At 61.0% G+C, this 21,015-nt stretch overlaps 1 protein-coding gene across 3 annotated transcripts in view; it reads left to right on the top strand.

The window, feature by feature from the left end:
• Positions 1-21,015, top strand: part of SCUBE1 (signal peptide, CUB domain and EGF like domain containing 1) — a 136,688-nt gene that overhangs the window by 36,629 nt on the left and 79,044 nt on the right. For all 3 annotated transcript variants that reach the window (XM_023257570.2, XM_023257571.2, XM_023257572.2), the window contains one exon: positions 13,766-13,900. In XM_023257570.2, coding sequence (XP_023113338.2) covers positions 13,766-13,900 — 135 coding nt within the window. The remainder of the gene's footprint in view (positions 1-13,765; positions 13,901-21,015) is intronic.

The raw sequence follows: 21,015 nt of genomic DNA, 5'->3' as shown, positions 1-21,015 counted from the left end.
CTTGTCCCTCAGGACTCGGCTTGGGCCTCAGGCCCTCCAGAAGTTACACACTCCTCCCGTGGGCGCCCACAGCCCCCAGGCTTGTCACGGGACCTCTCTGGGGCCTCTCCTAATGCCTCAGGAGGCCCCTGGAGGGCGAGACTCCGGCATGACTCTGCTGCTTTCCCCAGGCCCAGCACAGGCTCATTTGTGGGATGGGGGGACGGCAGGTGGCTGGAGACGGGACGGAACGTTTGATTCTGACCATCCAGAGGAGCACGATTTGATCGTGGTGGGTGCACAAGCCTGCCACGGGGGCAGAGCATCAGTGCGCTCAGAGCTGCAGAGATCTGCTGCGGAGGTGTCCCCCGCAGCCCGTGGGACTGCAGCGCCCTGTGTCCCCAACCCCACGCCCAGCCCCTGCTGGTCTCTGTTCCAGACGAGGGGAGATGGGGACCTGGGAGTTGACACATGGAGCCTGGCTCCCAGCTCCCTTCCTAGCAGCGTGTTGGGGGGCAGCTGTCCGCTGTCACTCCAGGGAGGGGGCTACAGAAATGCTGCGAAGTGGTCTGTGTGAGAGCGCAGGGGCGCCCAGCAGGCCTCAGGAGCTGCGCTGCCTTCTCCTCCTTCCTGCGCTCCCTCTGGCTGGGGGGCCAGGGCAGGGACCGCATCACTGTATGAGGCCAGCCTTCCCGTTGGTAGGACCCGGCTGAAATCGATCGTCACTCCCCCTGTGCCAGCCCCGCCGTTGACCAAGTCTTGATTTGGGAGCCTGGGGAAGAAGTCCTGCTCTGTCCCAGGGCAGAACATGCCAAGTCCATAAACAGCAAAGAAAAACGCCCAGTTGCAGAGGACGCGACGGGCCGGCAGACTCTTTCCTCCATCTTGTTTGCGGTCTATGTGCCAGGGGCTCGGTCAGAATCTGAGCAATAAACAAAAACTAAGGGTCCTGTGAAGACTCTTTAAAAATACTCTACCAACCAAAACAGACATCCCAAACCAGAGATGAGCCATGTGCCTAAAAGGGGGCATCAGTCAACACGTATGAGTGTCCCAGAACCTCTGCCAACCATCTTGCTTACTTTGGAGCCGCCTGGGCCCTCGCCGGGGTTTGGGGTCACCCTGGATGTTTGTTGAGCCTGACTGCCTCTGGACAGATGTGGCCGTGACCCTGCTCGCCCGGCACCGCAGGCCTGGCCCCGTGTTTACGGTGGCCGCTAGCCAGCCCCGTGTATTGCCGGCTCCACCATCCCTCCCCGTCACCCGTCTCGTCCCAACCGCGCGCGGCTGGAAATAGACCGGCTAGTAGAGACGCCCTGTGCCCAGCTGTGACGCCTGCTTGTGGGACGTGGGGAGCCACGGCAGCCACCCAGCTGCTCGGCCGGGGCCTTCGGCAACCTCCTGGGCTGCCTTAACAGGGGGAAGAGGGTCCCATCCCACAGGCCGACTTTCCCTCCCCTGGCTCACCCGCTCACTGGCCACCGAGGGGCCAGACGCCCGTGCAGTCATTTGGGACAAGCTTTAGCGGAGGTCCCCCCTGAGTGGGGTCTTCCTGGGGCCCCTGTTGCCGCTGGGGAGTCACTACTTCGGCCTGGCAGCCAGCCCCTCGTGGCCTGGGCTCCCCCTGCCATGCCGGCCAGCCGCGCCTTTGCTCCGCGTGCATATTGAGCCTGTCCCGGGGCACCTCGCAGCCCTGTGCTCCCCCTGCCCAAGGGGCCTGTGCTCTCTCTTCCTGTCCCAAGCACTCCAGTTCGGCCTTCAGGGGACTTGCCTCCCACCCTGCGTTCGAACTGAGGAGTCACAGTGCCCCTCACGCAGGGCTGAAAAGTTCTGTTCACGCAGCCGTCTTCCGCCTGTGTGCCGATTATACAGAAATGTTAAGGGAGTACAGACTGCACGGAAGGTAACCCCCACAAGCTCCCCACCCATCCCGCTCTGCGGTCTTCGCGTCCCCGGGTTCTTGCCCGTGTCGTCTGCATGCAGCCCTGACTTTCCGCGGTTACGATCACGCACGGATGTTTTTAGGCTGCTTTCCCGGTGTTCTGTCAGAACTTTCCTCGCTGTTGACGCGTAATCATGTGGCCAAGAGGTGGGACTGTAATCAAAGCCCGGGATGTGGGCGCCTGGCAGCCTGTGGGCGCTGCGAGCCACTGCTGCTGTGGCAGGCTGGTTAGAAACGCCTGGGAGGAAGGATCTGTGATCTCTGGGTCCAAAGATGCCTCCTGAGTGCCCTTATCTGCCAGGTCAGGGGGTCCTGAGATGATTTTCGTGGCGTAAGTAATGCTAAACCAAGTATGGGACGCAGCTCACCCCACCGGGACCGAGTGACAGGGCACCGGGTGGCGGGTAGAGATGGGGTGAGGGGAGGAGGCGTCACAGGTGCAAAGCCTAGAGTGGGAGAGGCCTCAGCAGGAGAGTGGGCTCGGAGTACGGTGACACGTAAGAGGGTAGTTTCCATCGGCTAAACGCCCGAGACCTGGAGACTTGTGTCTGCAGGTGCGAGCATGTCAGGGGTCCCCTTCGGCTGCGCGTCGGGCACATCCCAGACTCAAGCCTGCCTCCTGGCCCCCCTTCCACAGCCACCGGGGCCCCACCCGCTGCTGCAGCCGCACACGCGCACACACACACACGTGCACTCAACGCACACCTGCATCCCACCACATCCCACCACCGAGCACATCTTTTCCCCGTGCTTGTCCGCATGCGGCAGAGAGAGAGACCCCTCCGCCTGTCAGTGTGGCCTCTGAGCCCTCTCACACACGCTCTTTTGTCCTGCAGCCCTCCGCCCCAGCCCCCACCCCCACCCCCACCCCCACAGTAGTTAATCCCTCCTGATTCCCCCACCTCTCTCTCCCTGGCCGGGCAGCTCCCTGAGGGCAGGCCTTGGCGTTCACTGCGCCCTCACTGAGTGAGGGCGTGGACGAACGGACACACGGGGCTGATCACGGAAGACTCTCTGCGGGAAGACGTGGGCACTAGGAAGGGACTTCGGAAGAGGCAGCGGCCGGCGCAGGCAGGCTCCAAGGTGGCAAAACCAGCAGATTAAGGGCGTCCCGTGGGGAGGGGTGAGAAGCTGGCAGTCTCTGGCTGGGACTCCGCCTCTGGGAATCCATCTGAAGAAAAGACACCCTAAAACGGAAAGGGCTCTACGTGCCCTGTGTCCCTCATAGGGGAGTTTGCTAACGGGGTCCGGAACAGAGACAAGTGCACCAAGTGGTTGGGCGGGGGTCGCCTGCCGGCTGGACAGGCAGCAGGTGAGGAGGGCACCAGGGATGAGCCCCGGAAAGCGCTGCTTTCAGTGAAGGGTGAACGAGCAGGTCACACACAGAGAGACCCGTTTGCACTAGGAGAACATCGGCCCACGAGAAAAGACAGAAACAAAATCGATGCCTATGGTTATGGTCGCAGCCAGAGCATAGGACTGTTGACCTGTTTTTTTCCCGCTGTTTTTCAGAATTCCTTGTAAATTCAAAATCTTAAATAGTTTTGTTGGACAAGTGATAGGGAGCCGTGCCGCGTGTCTTGAGGGGAGAAGGGCCACAAATGGGCTAGAAAGGGTGGGCTTGGCCACGGGGAGCCGTGGTGGTCTCCCAGCACGTCAGCCACCCTCGGTGCCCCCTTTTCCGGGGAGCCCCTTGGTGCCCACACTCACCCCTCCACGTCTGCCCCCTTACAGCCGCTCTGCAATTTTCTTAAGTCGTCACAAAACCTTTTCCCATCCCGTTGTAGCTCCATGGCCCACCCAGGGCCTGTCAGCAAAGGACCACTTAGTGTGGGAAGGAACCAACTAGTCCACAGCAGGCCCAGTTAAGGCACCGTGGCCATTCAGGGGCGGGAGCCCGCGGGGCCTGGGGGCCCCACCTTCACGGAGAACTTCCGGCGGTGCTGACACTGGTGGGGAGGACACTGGTTTTTATACTCAACAGCTTTGAAAAAAGCGGAAGAAACCGTAGAGTTTAATCGGGAAGAATTGGTCCAGAATTCCAGGCAGTACCGAGGCTGGGAAGCACGTGCCGGGAGTAAGTCACGTGCCGTGGCCAGCGTCCGGCAGGAAGGACTGTGTCAGCCGGGTGGCCTCGGGAGCTCCGGGGCCCTCCTGGGTCCGGCAGGCCGTGCGTGTGCCCATCCCGCCCCGCGCACGGGCCCGAGGGGGAACTAACCGCATCCAGCGGGGCCTGTTTTATTTCTGAGGATGTTCACGAAGAATCCGTCAGAGCCTTTCCCCTTTCTTTTCTCACGGCTTCTCCCTTTGGTTCCGGGATTTGTTTGTTTGGGTTTCCTCCCCTTCCCCCTTCCCAGTCCTCTGTTCTTCTCCCCATCAAAAGAAGTTTTTAAAACTCGAGTGCCTCCCACAGACGTCCGGCCAGGATCGCGTTCACAGCTGGGCCGTCAGAGGCCCGAGGCCGCAGGGATGAAGTGTCCAGTTCCCAGCCTGGCACCGGCGCGCGCGTGTTGTGACCAAGGGCGGGCCGTTCGCCGCTCGAAGCTCCCGGTTATGACGCCCCCGCTGCCTCGGGCTGAGGCCCTGGGTGAGAGGCTGTCACGAGCGCGCCTGGCACCGAGCAGGAGCTCAGGGCACACGGCTCCCCTGCCGCCTCCTGCAGCCCCCTCTCCCGCCCGTGCTTGAGACATTAAAGGAAGAGCTGGTCTGGCCGTGGCGGTGTGGCGGAGGCCAGGGCGGCGTCCCTCAGGAGCGCGTCCCGCCGCCTCCAAACCCCCGTCCCCTCTACCTGCTTCTTAAAGCGCTGCCCACTTAGAAGGGCTTTTCTCTGGCCGAAGACGTTTGTCCTTGTACCGCTGAAGGCACTGGTGAGGGAGGAGGACACCGGACGCTGTGGGCAGGGCTGACGTGGCAAGAGCCCTGTGTGGCTTCACTCGTTCATCCAGCAGCAAAGCTCGCAGGCCGCCAGCATCTGAGGACGTCCCCTCCTCCTCCACCCCGATCCCACCCCCTCCGCCGACGGGGCTCACTCCCAGGCAAGGCTGACGCTGGTGAATAAACGAGCACAGCTCTTCTCTGACCAGCCCTCACTCGCCCTCCCGACGGGCCCGCAGCCTCTGCGCCCCGGGACCCCCGGGCCAGCACTCAGGCTTCTCACTCACCCAGAGCTGCTTCCTTGGCTGGACCCAGGAACTGGGTGTCGCCAGGCAGCCCCTCCGGGGCCACACAGGGCAGCCCTTGTGGGACAGGCCGAGAACCAGGGCCTCCGGGCCAGAGCCACCGCCCCCAGCCACGTTTTGTAGCTGTCAGTCAGTCACTTGGCCCACGGACGTGGCTTATGTGCCTCAGGCACTGTGTCAAACCCTGAGATACAGCAACACTCGAGACAGCCATGGTCCTCCCTCTCGAGGACTCTGCATTCCCTGGGGAGAGAGCGACACAGGCAGAGGTGTTTCCCCCGGCGTGGACGGAGCAGTTCGCTTGGGCCTCGCCGGCCAGAGAGGGGAGTTTGTGTTTTATTCGAAGCCGACGAGGAATCCTTTGGAGGCTTTCGGGCAGGGGATAGCGCGGCTGGTTGACACTCTCCAGGGTGGTTTAGCGGGGTGGTGAGACCAGGGTGGAAGGAGGGAGACCTGGGATGCCACCGCTGTAATCCAGGCTGGAGAGGAGGGGAGCTGGACCCGGCCACCTGAGGGGAGGGGACAGGGAGCTGGATCTGCAGGCAGAGCTGAGGACCACACCTGCTAAGGGCTTAGAGGCGGGGAGCGGGGAAGGGAGGGCTCCAGGATGACAGAAGCCACCGTGAGCTGTGCTGCCATTGGCCGAGATGGGGAAGGCTGAGGGCGGGGCCAGGCTTCCCTCTGTTCTGTTCCGTTCTCACAGGAGGTCAGATCAGGAGTCCAGCAAGGGCCGTGTTAGGTTTGTCGTGGCTTTGGACATCTGGGTCAGCCGTTGATATCTCAGCCTGAGGACAGTGGAGCAAGCGGGCCTAGAGGTCTTAGCGGCATTGGCAAATAGGCGGCAGTTAAAGCCGTGGGACAGGGTGACATCTCCCGAGACCGGAGCCCAAGAGGAGCGCAGGCCTCGTGGACCTGGGCCCCACCGGGGCACAGCGCCCGGGGCACCGTGCTCCCAAGGCTGCTTTGCAGGAGGTTGTGCCCACAGAATGCAAACATGTTTGCCAACCATATGTCTGGTAAGGGTCTAGTATCTGCGACACACAAAGAACTCTCAGAACTCAACAGTAGAAAGACAACCCCGTGTAAAAGTGGGCAAGGGATTTGAATAGACACTGCTCCAGAAAGGATGTACCAACGGACGGCAAGCACGTGGAAAGGTGCTCGGTGTCATTAGGGAAACGCGAGTCAAAGCCACGATAAGGTGCCATGTCTCACCCACCAGGATGCCTATCATTTTAAAAAATGGAAAACAGGAAGTGTTGGCAAGGACGTGGAGACATCGGAACCCTCGTGTTTTGCCGATGGGAACGTGGAATGGTGCCACCACCGTGGGAAGCAGTGTGACAGTGCCTCCAGAAGTGAAACGTGGAATCACCTTATGACCCGATGATGCCGCGCCTAGGTACCCACCCGAGAGAGTTTAAACGTGTTCACTCAAAGGCTCGTACGTGGCGTTCACAGCAGCGTGTGTCCTAACAGCTAAGGAAGGGGAGACCACCCAGACGTCCCGCAGCTGGTGGACGGGTAGACAAAACGTGGTCTATCCGGACGATGGAATATTATTCAGGCCTAAGAACGAATGACGTGTGCTCTGCCGTGGGAGGACCTTGAAGACGTCATGGGGTGTCAGAGAAGCCAGATGCGGAGGACGCACGCTGTGTGGCCCCAGTGGTATGAAAGGTCCAGAACAGGCACGTTCGTAGAGTCAGAAAGTAAGCTAATGGTTGCTGGGGGCTGGGGGAGGGGAGAATTGGGCTTGACTGAAAATGGGCACAGGGCGTCTCTTTGGGGTGGTGGGAAACGTTCTGGAATCAGATCTTGGTGCTGTTCACACCACCTCGTGAATGTGCCAAGAACCACTGACCCGTCCTCCTTAAGGTGGTGAATTTTATGTAACATGAGTCGTATCTCGATGAATGAAGGCTGAGGTGGCACGTGCAGAGGCTGGGGCTTGTCCCACAGCCCGAGCAGGCCACACACGTGGCTCTGAGTCCAGTTCTGAGCCAACGTGAAGCCCTTGATAGACTGCGGTCCCCCAGACAAGGGTGACAGGGTGGTGAGCTAGCCAGAACCTGTGTCAGGAGGGAGCAGTTCTGGAAGCTGAAGCTGCTCTGCTGAGGCCACACTGGGGGCTCCTTTGGACGCAGCTTGGTGTCAGTTTCCAGTGTGGCGGGGACCTTACCGTCCCCTGGGGCACGTTCACACCTGTGATTCCCCGAAGCCCTGGCAGCGGCTTTGTGCAACGGTTGTTAACGTTCACTGGTGGTGTGTGTGTGCCAGGCACCAAGCCGGGTCCTTCGCTGCATTATTTCCTTTAGTTCCCCAGACAACTTAAGGTGCCTGTTATCCCCGCTTTGTGAAGAAGGAGACCAAGGCCCGAAAGGGGTAAGTGACGTGCCCAAGGTCACGCAGCAAGTTACTCACCGAATCTTACACCCCAGCTGGTGTGACCTGGTAGGAAAAGAGTTAGAACCCGTGGGCAGCGGTCCCAGGGAGACATCGCAGAGACAGCGTGAAGAGAGTGGTCCTCAGTCGGACCAGGTTGCAACCTCCAGGCCCAACCCGGGGGGCTCAGGGTCAGAGCAGGGCTACGGTGGGGGACCGTGTGTCTTCTGCATACGGCTGACCTGCTTCAGAGGCCCCCCAGAGAAGGCCCAGCTGATGCCCAGACCAGGAAGCGGAGAGGTCCCGGGAGGCCCCGTCATACCTTCCCCCTGCCTCTGCCAGCACCTCTGACAGCTCAGGGAATGTTCTGGATCTGGCAGAACCCAGGCCTCAAAGCTCTGAGACCCGTGTGTATTTTACCCGAAATCTAATCCATCTGCTTCTCATTTATTTACACTTAACTCATCAAATGTAATTTTGCAAGAGCCGCTCGATGGCCAAGAGGCTTTTGTGCCTAAGCCTCCCTTCTGACAGGGGCCAGGGGAGGGTCGGGGCCTCAGCCCTCAGGGACCAGGAGGGAGCTCTCAGGGTTGGAGGTCAAGTTCGGTTCCTGCGATGGGCCGGGGCGTCTGCCTCTGTCCTCGGACCCTCGGTGGGACCTGCGGTGTCGGGGCCAGGCACGGGGTCTGACACATAGTAGGCCCTTGGCAGACACGAGAACACGGGTGGGGCCCGGGCAGAACACAGAGTCTCTGTTTCGAATCGTGAAATGTTCGTGGGAAACACAAAGCAAGCAAAGCTGGGTCCAGAAGTAATTTTTAGTTATTATAAATAACTGCAAACCTGGATTCTTGGTCCAAAGGAGGACAAACAGCCAGCTATTAATAAAAATAAACAGACCTCATGGGCAAACCGCAGCCCTGCCTGCAGAGGCCTTTCGGAACCAGATCAACCTACAGCCTGTGGGCGTCGGCTAGAGAGCAGCCGCCCATGAGCCCGTCTCAGACACAGCACCCTCGTGCTCGGGACCGGCGGGCCCACCGAGCAGACATGGGCCGGAGAGCCAGCTGAGGGCTGTCTCCCCCCGACCCCAGCACCCAGACCTCCCATCAGGCGCTACGGTGTAAGGTGGGGGCACCTGACCCCAGAGACCCCGCTCGGACTCTGTCTTTGGTGCCGAGGTGCCCTGGCCTCTTCCGACTAGAACTGGTCACAGTGGCCGCTGGGATTGGGAGGGGAGGCTGGGGGCCCGGAGGCCTAGGAGAAGCACCAAGACTGTGCCTTCGGGCAGGAGTTGAGGCCCGACCCAGGGCTGTGGCACAGTAGCAGAGGCAAAACAGACGGGCAGGGTGGTGAGGAAGTCAGCATCCTTGGCGACTGCTCGGGTGGTGGGAGGGACAGAAGGGGGCTGCTCAGGCCAGGGGAGGTGGGCGGGGGTAGGGCAGGGCTGGAGTGAAGCCCCTCTTGGCACCCTGGTCTGCCTCCCACCTTTGGTCCTCCCTCAGCCGTTGGCTGGACGAGTGAGTGCTCACCGTACCCCCAGACGCTGGGCCTCAGGCTGGGGAGCAGCCTGCACGGAGCGGCGGCCCCATGTCTTATCCCAGACTGCACTGGGATGGTCCATTTCTGAGGGTGTCCCTCAGCCCCGCCGGCCAAGGGCCCCCTGCCGCCGTGGCCAGCCGCGGCTCAGTGTCCCCTCCCCTCCCCTCCCAGCACCCTTCGCCTGCTGCCCCCACCCCAGCCCAAAAGAGTCAGGGGCTCTACCAGTCCCAGTGGCACAGAGATGTGTTTGTGTGTTAAGGCCGGGGGCTGGGGGGCGGGAATGGAAGGGTGCTGCAGGCTGGGGCCTTCCAGAGAGTGACCCGGCCGGGGCAGGCAGCCCCTGACAGAGGGCCACCCGAGACCCTCGCAGCGCTGCGGCTGCTGGGGTCATTCCTGCACAGTATAGTCATCAGCTCTTCCATTGCCAGTTAAAAGAGTTTCCCACTAGGAGCCTCAGGTCTGCCCCCAAACCCACAGGGCCTCCTCTCTGCTTTATCGCAAAGTCCTCGGGCCAGGGCGCTCCCTGCCTTCTGGGAACATTCCAGTGTGGCCGCAAAAGCAGATGAAGGACCGTGAGCTGCCGGCAGGATTCAGAGGCAGGGCAGCCCCTGTATCCCACCCAGAGCCCACTCAGGCATCGTGCAGCCTGGATCGGAAACAGGCTTGCTCAGGGCCCTCACTGCACGCAGCGGGCTCAGCCTCTGCCCAAGGCCATGGCGGTGGCGCTACTGTGGCTTGTCGGGCTGCGCAGACATCTTCCCCGAGGACTGTCCCCTCCCCCGGCAGCACCGGTGAGAACGGGGGCCAGGGGGACCCGGACAGAGCCGGGGTTTGTGAGGGCCCTTGGGGTCTCGATGGGGGGTGTGTAGGCTGCACAGCTTCCAGAACTCCTCCTCTGCCCCAGCGGTCGCGGGCCCTTCCCCATCTGTGCCCTGCCACGCCCCTTCGGCGAGAGTCGGCTTCTGCGACACCTCTTCCTGCCCCGGCCTCGGGTCACAGACCTCCCTGCCGCCCCCGGCCCGGCCCTCCACGAAGCCTCCCGCCTCTGCTCAGGTCCAGTACGGCAGCAGCTGGGTTCACTTTGGTGCCCTGGTGGCCCTTGGGGAGCGTGGCACATAGTAGGCGCCCAGTGTTTGTGGAGGGAACTGATGAACGAAAGCCTGTTGGGTGGTTCTCAAAGGCAAGAACTTCCGTCTGGACAAGGAGGGAGAAGGCATCCCAGGAGGAGGTGGGTGTGATCACAGGAAGGCAAGCGTGAACAGGGGGCTATTCCGAGAACAGCAGAGATAAGTGCAGCTGCGGGGAGCCCCGAACGAGCCCCCTCCGTGTGCCCAGAAGGAACCGGGACAGCACGCCGCTCCAGGGGACTGGCCTTTGTGGGTCGCGAGCTCCCCATCGGTGGCGAGTGCAGACACACGTGTGCCATTCGGTTCTTCCTGCGGACACTTGAGCACCCGCTCGGTCTGACCGTCAGCGGGGCACAGGGATATAAAGACTCAGGGCTCTCTTCAGCCCAGAGCAGAGACACAGGACGACCGAGCCCGAGGTCCGGGGCAGAGCAAGCCTGGGCACAGGGGACGAGCACAGTCTTCCGGGCGCCGGGAAGACTTCAGAGAGGAGGAGCGTCGGAGACATGAGCGTGTAAGGTCGGGGGGTGGTGTGTTAAGCAGAACTACTCGGGGAACCGGCTCTCGTCGCTGTGATTGGGCTTGAGGCGTCCTCGTCGAGAGAAACCAGATCGCAGGGGAGCGGGGAAAGGCCAGAGCCAGAACTCCCAGATGTCGGCTCCCTCCTTGCCCCGCAGGACCTCTCATGACAGAGTTTTCTAAGTCCTGAGGGGGCCAAGGAACAATGTGTGCTGGGCTTGCCCCCATCAGGAGGGCCCAGGGGCCGAGTGTCTCCCGTAGTGCTGTGCTAGGCCTGGCCAGGGCCTCCGGGTGAACCCAGTCTGCCCGAGGCCGGTGGGTGGCCGACCCACGGCCCCAGCTCCTCCAGCTGGTGCCTCTTCAGACTTGACTGTGAGCCCCACGTGGAGGGCTGAGCCACGGGGGTGTGAGGGGCATGAGGTGGGCATCAGGCCCCCGATCCAGCCCTTAGAGAAGCTGGTGACGACCGCAGGCTCCCCAAAGGGATTGTGAGGCTGTGGTTTCCTGCCCGGCTCGAGGGAGGCCTGTGTTAGGACCACAGTGGAAAAAGGGCGCAGAGGGGGCCGCCCCCTTCCCTCCCTGCTTAATCTTGGGGCTTTGTCATTTGGGAGCGGGGAAAAGAAATGTTTACACGGCCTTGCATTTGTTTCAAATTATTCATCAGTGTTTGAGAGTCATTGTTCCCTGCTAGTGTAAACAGCGCTGTCCCAAGGCACAGCCACTCTGCCAGCTCCCTGAACTTCTGTAGATGCGTGCAGTATTAACTGCCCTCGGGTTCCTGGCTTCCAGTGAAGGGAGATGGGCCGGGCCAGGCGGGGGGCTCCAGGGAGCTCGTTCACGGTGGGGTCAGAGCAGCGCTTTCTCGCCACCAGTGCAGCATCTGAGGGCCTGTATCTGGTTTGTTTTACCAACTGAACCTTTACTAGGGCTGGAGAAGCCAAGGTACAGAGCAAAGAAGCTGAGAACCATGGAGAGAACAGGAAAGCATGTGGTTTGAAGGGGGTCTGGACCGAGTCCCAGAAGCGGGTTTCGCTGTGATACGTGTGCCAGCACCGGGGTGCAAGTGCCTCAGTGGCGTGTCTTTGGGACAGAGACGGGACTAGCCCCAGGTACGCTGGGACAGGCCCCGTGTTACCCACGGCAGGCTGGCTCCGGCGTTGCGTTTGCATCTGGGGTTCCCAAACGCGTTCAAGGCGGCACCCCGCTCAGGCTCGTGTTAAGAGTAGCTGGCTCTTCGTAGCATTGGTCTCGACACACTTTCTGGCACGGCCAGCTGAGCGGCGGGGCAAAGCCACGTGCTCGGGAGGTGAACGGCGGGTCTAAGTCCTGCCTCTGCCCTGAGCAGCCGTGTGACTTTGCTCGAGTTACTTTGGTTCTCTGCGCCTCAGTGCCCTCACCTGTAGAGTGGAGGCCGTAACACAGCCTGTCGCTCAGGGTTGCCGCAGGGGTGGAGCGCGGGGATATTTGTGAGGCCCCCATGCCTGACGCATAAGGAGCCCTCGAGGAATGTCAGCTTCGCGTCATTATCGGTAGGATGAACAGGACTCGGTCCCTGGCTTAGAGCTGCTCAGGGTCTAGTGCCGGCGAGGGACAGACCCCCAGAGGCAGCCACCCCGGAGGGGAGGTGCCCCCCGCAAAGGGGGCACTGGCAGTGGCCCTTTAGGGAGCCGTCAGTGAGTAAGACTCCGTTGAGTGGAGAAAGGTTTTCAGAATAACCCCTCTGTGTCATTTCCAGCTCCCCCGGGACCCCACTGTGTCTCCTCTCAGCAAGAGCCACCTTCCCCACTTCAGCTGTAACTGCTCGTGGCTTTTAGAGTTCAGAGTCCTGCCTCCCTCCGGGCTGCCACACAGCTGACATTTGAGCTTGCTAGAGAATAATGGCCTGCCTCAGCATCGGCCTCTTGGAGGCAGCCGTGTGGTCTCCTGGGTGGTGAAGCGACATGTTGTCCCTAAGCCTCAGTAGGACCCAGCTGACCTAGCTCCAGGGCTCAGTCCTCTCCTGGTTCAGTGCAGGTCGGTACTGGAAGATGGCTGTGTGAAGGACAACTGCATTAAAAGCTTACGGCCAAAGTGTGTGTGTGTGTGTGTGTGTGTGTGTGTGTGTGTTGGGGGCCAGGGGATTGGCTAGAAGCGGCTGGTAGCTCACCTTGCCTTTGTGGTTTCATACATTTGCCTGTTAAAATGACGATACAGACACGGCACGTTAAGGTTTAAGAAGCCCATCTTTCGTTACACAAACTGACAGTGTAAGGGGTTATGACTTTGGTAATTGAAACATGCTGTTCCGTTCAAGCCCAGAACTCCATAAAGACTCTTTTCAGCCAATAGCCGCCTTTGTGCCAGCAGCCTCTGGTCAACGCCGAGTGTCAGCCCTGAGGTCTCTCTCTCCTAGAGAGCAGGAAAGACCGCTTAGAGGCCTTCTGCGGCCGTCTTGGTGGCCAGAGGTCAGGGCCTTTTAAAAAATTCCCCATTCTTAGACGTTTGAAGTCCATTTGTGAGGCAGAAAGCAGGCTGCAGGGTCTCGTGTTACTGGTTGTAACTCTGAGGTAGGCTTGAAGACGGAGGGGACGGGAGAATTTGCTTGGCGAGGCTCCGTGGGTTGGGGAAGGGCAGTGCAGGCTGCAGTCTTCCCGGAGAGGGAGAGTCCAACAGGATCAGTGAGACCACGGTTTGGGAGTCGGACTATCAGGTGGGACCCGGGACAGGTGACTTGGCCCCTCTGGGCCTCGGTTTCCCCATCTAGCAAGTGGGCTAATACCCGGATCTGATCCGAGGATGAAAGGAGTTAGTACGGGTCGGATGCTTAGAAGAGCGCCGGTCGCGGAGGTTACCGACAGGCAGCTGGCGTTACAAGCATCGTAACTACCTCTACGGAGTAACTCCGCGGAGTACCTTGGTAGAGTACAGCCCTGTGCAGTGTCTCTGCGGAGTACCTGGCCCCCCTGCGGGGAGTAGCCGCGGGGTCCCCCTGTGGAGCGTCCCCAGAGCGCCGCCGTGTGCGGGGCCTTCTGGGCAGCCTGGGAAGCTGGCCGCGTCTCACTTCCGGCCCCAGGTGCGATCTCTCCCCTCCCCCTCTCCGTCTCTCCTTGCAGATGTGGACGAGTGTCAGGACAACAACGGTGGCTGCCAGCAGATCTGCGTCAATGCCATGGGCAGCTACGAGTGTCAGTGCCACGGTGGCTTTTTCCTCAGCGACAACCAGCACACCTGCATCCACCGCTCCAACGGTGAGTGCGGCCCGTGCTGACCAGGCACACGCCCCCGCCCCCCAGAATCCGGCGGCCCCTGGAAACCCCCTTCTCCACATCTCGACTCCGGGGGCCTCAGGGTCAAGGCGGGGGGCGGGGCGCGGTTTGGTGGTGGCCTGAATGGCCGTTTTGTGCTTCTGGTGTCGGTTCTGCGCGGGGCTCCTCCCAGCTCCCGCCCACCGCCCGCTACACCGGGACTGCTGGTGTTCCTGGTGTTTTTATGTGGAGGCGAGGTGGGGCCACAAATGGGCAGATGTGACCAGAGAAGCTGTTTTCCTTTCCGGGCTGAAGGCCGGCTGTGGCCAGGAAGAGTGGGGCCCCGTTCTCCATGGTCCCCTTCCCCAAGGTGGGCTGGAGGCCTGAGCAGGCCGAGTGCCAATTTCCTGGTCTCTGAACGTTCACCGGGTCACCAGCCAGCAGAGGGTCCCTGTGGTCGGGAGCCTGCCTCCCTCTGGTTGTTGGGTGGGATGGCAGGCCGGCCCGGGGCAGTACAGAGGGACTGGGGAGCACCGGCCAGCCGGAGTAACCTGCAGACAGCCCCAGGCTGGGACAGAGCCTGGCCTCCAGCCAAGCCTGGCAGTGAAGGTCCACAGTATCAGAGGAGGGGTGGTCAGAGTTTGGGCCCAGAGAAGCAGGACTGTGAGGTAGGACAGCTGGCCAGAAGGCAGGACCCACATGCGTAGAGGAGAGGGGCTTTTAGGTAGAGGGAACGGCATTTGCAAAGGCACAGAGGCATATCTTGCTTAAGATAATGGCAAGGTCTGGAATCTCGGGGCAGGCTGCATGCTGCAATGGAGTGGGCTGAGGTCAGGGGCAGGGACCAGCGCTCCTGGGGCCCGGCCATCGTGTGCGGTCAAGAGAGTAGATGGGGTAGGAGGCCAGGACAGCCGCCTGGCCCCGGCCTGAGCCCCTCCCCCATCGCTGACCCCTGACACGTCGGAGATACCGGAGGGGCCTCGAGGGGCCCCTATGAGGGCCCAGCCCGGGGTCCGTGGCCCCAGCAGGAGACCAGGGAGTGGCTCACACTGAAACGTGGGGACAGAAGGGCAGGCCCCGGGCTCCGGCGCAGCCTGACGGGCACGATTTTGGCGCTGCCGCTCCCTGGCGGTGAGCCGAGAACCTCGGCCTCCTTGTCCACAGCGTGGAGATGTGGTGCGCCGCCAGGCTCTCCGGAAGGGGGGGGACGAGACCCTGCGTGTGCAGTGTTCTGCGTGCACTAAAGCTACAGGGGCTGCAAGGCGAGGCTGGGGGACGCTGGGTGTGCTTGTTATTTGGAAGCAATTCCTGAGAAAGAAAAGAAGGAAACAGTTAAAAGTCCAAAGCCCGGGATAGGGAAGCAGAGCCGTTTCACTGGATGCCTTCGATGCTCCGTGCTTGTTCAGGCGATTTCCTCAAGGACGCGACAAGCCCGGCGGTCCCCACTCTGTCGTGTCCCCAGAAGGACGTGGGCGCCAAGCTCTGCGCGCCCCGGTGCCCGCTGCCGCTGTGTCGTGCGGACTTCCCCGGGAGCCTGCGGCCGGGGCTGCGGGGCTGCAGGGCTGCACGGCTGCGTGGTCCAGCTGCCCCAGATGAGGAGCGGGGGCCCAACCCGAGTTTTATAGGAAGCAGATTTATGGGGAAGCGAGTGCACGTTGGTGGTGAGGAGGGAGTCCTGCTTCCCTCGCGGAGGGGGGGTTTACAGGGCGACGGCTCTGAGCAAGCCGTGAAGTCCCCGAGGCCGGGGTGGCCGAGCCTCTTTTCCAGCCAGGCGGTGTTGCCCTGTTCCTTTGAAGAGCAGCTTTCCCACGAGCGGGGTCCAGGTGAAGCTGTGAGGCCCCTGGTTGAAAGGAGGGTGCGCGGGAAGGGGGGACCGACGCGAGGCTGGATACAAGACCCCGGCCGCGTTCTGTCGGTAACCGGGACCCGGTTTGGCCCGGGGGCACTCGTCTGGCTAAGGATGTCACCGGACAAACCTCAGCAGCAGGCGGAGGAGTAGGGTCAGGGGACACGTTAACGTGGAGAGCGGCCGGCTGGCTGCCGAGGGGTCATGTGCTTACTCTGAGCTAGGCCCTCACAGCAACCCGGTGAGGCGGGGATGTTATGACCCTGGGACAGCGGAGGAAGCCAAAGCAGTCAAGTTAGGAGACTCGCCCGAGGTCACACCATAGGGAAAGGGCGGAGTCGGGATCCCAGCGCACGTCTTCAGCTGTGATGTGATGAGGCCGGTCGGGAAAGAAAGAAGGTGGCAGAACAGAAGTAGGCGGGCTTCCTCTTTGCGGAAGCCACACGTGAGCTGAAACAGAATGGCCAAGAGCCGCGGCGGGAAGAGTTGGGGGAAGCGTGCCAGGCAGCACGTCTGCAAAGGCCCTGAGGCAGGAACGGACCAGACTCGGGCGAAGAGCAAAACGAAGGGGAGGGCGGTGGAGCACAGTGAGCCAAGGGGGAGGAGCCCAGGAGGAGGGGAGCCTGGCAGGGCCCGGACCCTGTGAGGCCGCCAGAGCACGGGCAGGAGTTTAGATGGTGTGCAGAGAGGGCAGCTGTGGGAAGCTGGCTGAGCAGAGGGGGGAAACGTGCTGGAGGGGAGAGTGGAGGACTTCCCGGGCCTCTCAGATACTACAGGGGCTGGGCCTCAAATTAAGCGTGCAGTAGAGCCTTGAGCCCACGTGCCTCACCTTTCCCAAAGGCCCTGGGGTGACCGGGTCCTGACGCCAGGACTTGAGACTTAGCCAGAGTACAGATTTGGGGGCCTCAAGCCCAGTCTTTGTTAACCAGCACCAACCAGCACGTTGGTTAAAGAAGTCCCTTCTCTTATTAGGATTTTTGTGTCCATCTCCCAAGTTTTAAATCTGGGCAACCAGTCCATCCAAAAAGCAGCAGAAACTTCCGGGATACCTCCCGAGGGGCGAGTGGCAGCATTTCCAGGGCTCCCGCAGGCCGTGTGGAAGGTCTGAAGAAGACAGGCCAAGTGCACAGCACGTCTGCTGACCGCTCGTTAATGCCAGTGGCCGGAGACGGGCGCAGGTGACCCGGCAGGTTGCCTCCCTCCTGAGCCTCCGTCGGTTGTGACAACTGCCCGCCACGAGTGCATGCCTGCCACAGTGATGCTTGCTGGAGCATCACTCAAAACTCAGAGTGTGTCGGGGGTGCAGAGACCCAGTTTGTTTTGCACCTAAATGCCCCCTGATCCCTGTTCCTCCCGGGAGGGCCCATGAACCCAGGGCCATTTGGCAAATCAGACTCCTCGTGTCACCTGACTTCTCCTAATGCCTGTCGGCGCCTTGGAGCCTGCCCCGAGCAGGGAGGAGAGCACGAGGTCTGGTTTTGATTAGAGGGGCCTGGATGCACGCACAAGGGCAGCCAGGGTCGGTCTGTGCTCCTGGCCGAGAAACGAGGGCCTGGGACTCAGCCCCTCTGAGTGGCCCCGCTTCCTAGGCACCGGTGCAAACCCTGGCCGGAGGTATGTGGATCTGGCCAGGCCGGGGTTGGGAGTTTTAGGCTTTCGGCTCTTCTCCGTGGCCCCTGCACAGCCACTCCTGCCTGCCTGGGTCTCCTCCTCTGTAAATCGGGACCGGTGACCCCTCCCAGGCAAGTGAGGGATCCGTTAGGGAAACCCCGTGAAGCAGTCCAGCGCAGCGCCTGCCCTAGGGGAGGCCACTTGCAGGCAGCTTCTCTAGGTGTTTAGAACCCAGGCTCGATGTGAGGAACCCAGGCTCTGTCCCGGCACTGGGCGGGGGGTGATGAAGAGCTGTTGGGACCTGGGGCCCATCTCCCTCTCCTCGGTGCTTCCAGGTGCTGGTTCTGGTGCCGTCGCAGCCCACGTTCACCCCCCACTCAGCCCCTGGCCCAGCAAGCGGTAACAGCCTGGGGGCAGCCGGTCCAGGCCAGTCCCAGCCTCCACCGCCCCCTTTGTGGTCACGCGTCCTGGGAGCCCAGAGCGGATGGGCCACCGAGGAGCCGGCACCTTCTGGCTCTCTCCCTCTCCCATGCCTGCCCTTTTTTCCTAAATCTACGTCACGTCTGTGTTCCACGAAGGTGTTTCCTCCTGGATGAACTTGTCTCTTCCCTCCTGGTGAAGAATTCTTTCCTTCGGTCTGAGTAGAACGGATTTAGGAGAAGAAGGTGTTCAGAAAGGCGTAGGTCTAACCAGCTGTGTGATGGCAGGCCACCGTTTCATTCATTCGTGTTGCCCGGTGTCTGTCTGGTCCTCAGGATCCCCGTGTGAGCGAAAGCTGACGTGGTCCCCTGTGAAGCGTTCGGTCTAGAAGAAGGACTGAATGCTAAATAAGGGTTGGAGTTGCTGTAGATTAACGAGCTGAGAAAGAAACGTTCTGGAGGGAAGGATCCGGAGCTCCTAGGGGTCTAGTGTTCGGGTCTGAGCAGGGGAGGTGGCGAAGAGAATGGTTTCACCAGCCTGGTGAAGGATTGCCCCCTTCCCGGCGCTGGTCCTCGGCTGCCACAGTTGCTGACACGGAGGGCTGGAGAAGTCCACGCCCTTCTAAGCAGGAAGCCGTCCTGCACGCCTGCACCCTGAAACCTCACCAGGCCTTCGTGGTCTGATCTCCGGCGGTGGCGGTAGGCACCAGGGTCAAGAGAAGCGTCACGTTGTCCCCACAGTTGTGGGAAACAGCCACAGGCTCGCGAGGGGGCTTGAGGGGCTGCACATGTCACAGCCCAGCCCGGAGGGCCCTTAGACACCCAAGGAGACCCGTCATCCCTGTGTCAGACCGCGATTAAGAGCACGGGTTCTGGGGCCTGGCTGCCTAGATCCGAATCCCAGCTCCAGCAGTCATGATCCACGTGACCTTGAGCAAGTCCCTCAACTCCTCCGTGCCCGGTCCATAAAATGGGGATAGCACAGTACCTGCTTCATAGGGTGGAAAAGATATCGCAAAGATCACTTGATAAACGTGGGTTCCGATTATGGCAATCGGTCACAGATGAGGAAGCGGGCCCGGAGAGGACGGGGCCTCACCCCAGGCCCACAGCAAGCCAGCAGCAGAGTCAGGGCAGGTGCTCCCTGGGCAAGGCTCTGCCGATGCGTGCTGGGTGCTGGCTGAAGCCTGAGCCTCAGCTGAGGGTGGAGGGGAGATAGGGAGGAAGTCCTCATCCTCAAGAGACCCCCTTCCCAGGGGCGAACAGGGACCCGGAGGCTCCGTGAGGCCACCGGGGAGAGGCTGGGCTGCCACGTGGCTGAGCGCGTGGAAGCCGGGCCGTGCTGCCCCCTTTCCCGCGTCTGATGCCCGAGAACAGGCCACAGGGCAGCTGAGCGTCTGCGCCCCTGGGAGGCTGAGCCCCCTGCAGAGCCAGGCTGGCACTGTCCCGGCAGCGGCATCACGGGTTTCCCCGTGCACATTTACCGTTCCCTTTAACGCCCTCTGAGCCTGTTTAAATGCACATGTAAATACGGGTAGGAAACCCCATTGCCCTCCCACCACCGGCGTTCCCTGTGGCACTTTCTCACAGAGCTCAAGACTTGGCGTCAGGGGCGACTCTGGTTCCAGCGAAAATCAGACGTGGGGCCTGGAACAGGGAAGCTTGGCTTCCTTTGTGTTAAATAACGAATGATAGCACGAGCCGCATTTACTGTGTGCCTACCGCACGCCGGACGCTTTCACGCACTCGCACATCGCATCCTTGCCATGACCCCATTTTCCAGATTCAGAAGCCGAGGCACAGAGAGGTTAGGGAGCTTGCCCAAGGTTGCGTAGCCATTGCTCTGCTGGTCTGGCCCCTAAGCCCAGGCAGACTACGTGGAGGGTTCTGACAAGGCTTGAACGCCTGTGCCTAGTCCGCCCAGTGGGGGTGAGACCCAGGAGAGGCCCCGAGGGACAGCAGAGACACCTCCTCGGCGTTCCCCATTCGTGAGCGTTCCCTACGCCACACGTGCCTCATTAAGCACCAAGAGTTTCAAACACGCTTTGTGGTGGAAATTTCCCGAAATGGCGCACCCACTTCCCTCTCCTCAAGACAGCCACTCCCCTTAAGGGCCACAGAATGCGCGTTAGTGTTTGTCCCCGTGCCGAATGTCCCCAGACACCCGAGCTGGAAATAGCCCTTCCCTTTTGACTTTGCTGTCGTCAGCCGATCCGTACTGCTGCCTCACAGCGGGTTTGCTGTGAAGACTGTGGCGGGGGCTCCACGTGCACACGCAGGTGGGACGCTGGGGGCTCCCGACCGGTTGGTGACGTGCCTGGGCTCCGCCCCCGCCGTTTGCCCTGTGGGAACATTCTCACGCATTTGCCAGGTCACAGCCCGACTCTGGGTGACTGCGTTATGCAAAGATGGCCTCGATTGAGTTAAAAATTACTTTGCTCATTAGATCCCTACAGGAAAGACTGTCAGAATCTGTTCCTTCTTCCTGTAGGCTTATGAGGGTACTTACCCAAGCGTAACTGGAGACAAGACGATAGGATTTTTTTAACTTTCCATTTTGAAATAATTACAGATTCATAAGAAAATGCAAAAAAAAAAAAAAAAAAACAGTGAGGCGAGGTCCCGGGTACACGTCACCCAGTTTTCCCCCACGGCCACATCTCCCGTCACTGGAGAACAGCATCTACACAGGGAAGCTGAAAGCCGTACTGTGTTTGCATACGGCTCTCGGCCGTCCCATTACATGTCGATTTCGCGTAACCGCCTCAGCGATCAGGAATTGACATCGTGGGGGCACCTGGCTGGCCCAGTCACTCGAGCCTGCGACTCTTGCTCTCGGCGTAGTGGCCAGCCCCACGTTGAGTGTGGAGATTACTTAAGTGAGTCAATAAATCTTAGAATTATCACTCAGTAGCTGAACGTCCTGCCAGGCACGCTGCGCCCTCTCCGCCTCTCTCCACGGGGGGCTGCACGAGTTAGTATCTACGCCCGCTCGCTTGGGAGCAAAAGAGGCATGATTAAGTACGACAGGGCAGCAGCTACGAACTGGGACTGTCCTGGGCACAGCCAGACATACGGTCACCCTAATACTTCCTCGTGTGACTCCTTGAACCTTTCAAAGTAGGACCCACACGCAGATGCGCCCAGGGTCACGCGGCTGGGGGGGTGGGGCACCGAGCCGGCACCCAGGTGGTCTGGCTGCAGATCCGGACCACCGCCGTTGAAAGGAACCACCACGACCC

This window comes from Felis catus, chromosome B4 (assembly GCF_018350175.1).
Source record: "Felis catus isolate Fca126 chromosome B4, F.catus_Fca126_mat1.0, whole genome shotgun sequence".
Lineage (NCBI taxonomy): Eukaryota > Metazoa > Chordata > Mammalia > Carnivora > Felidae > Felis > Felis catus.
This window is presented reverse-complemented; position numbering and strand designations above follow the sequence as displayed.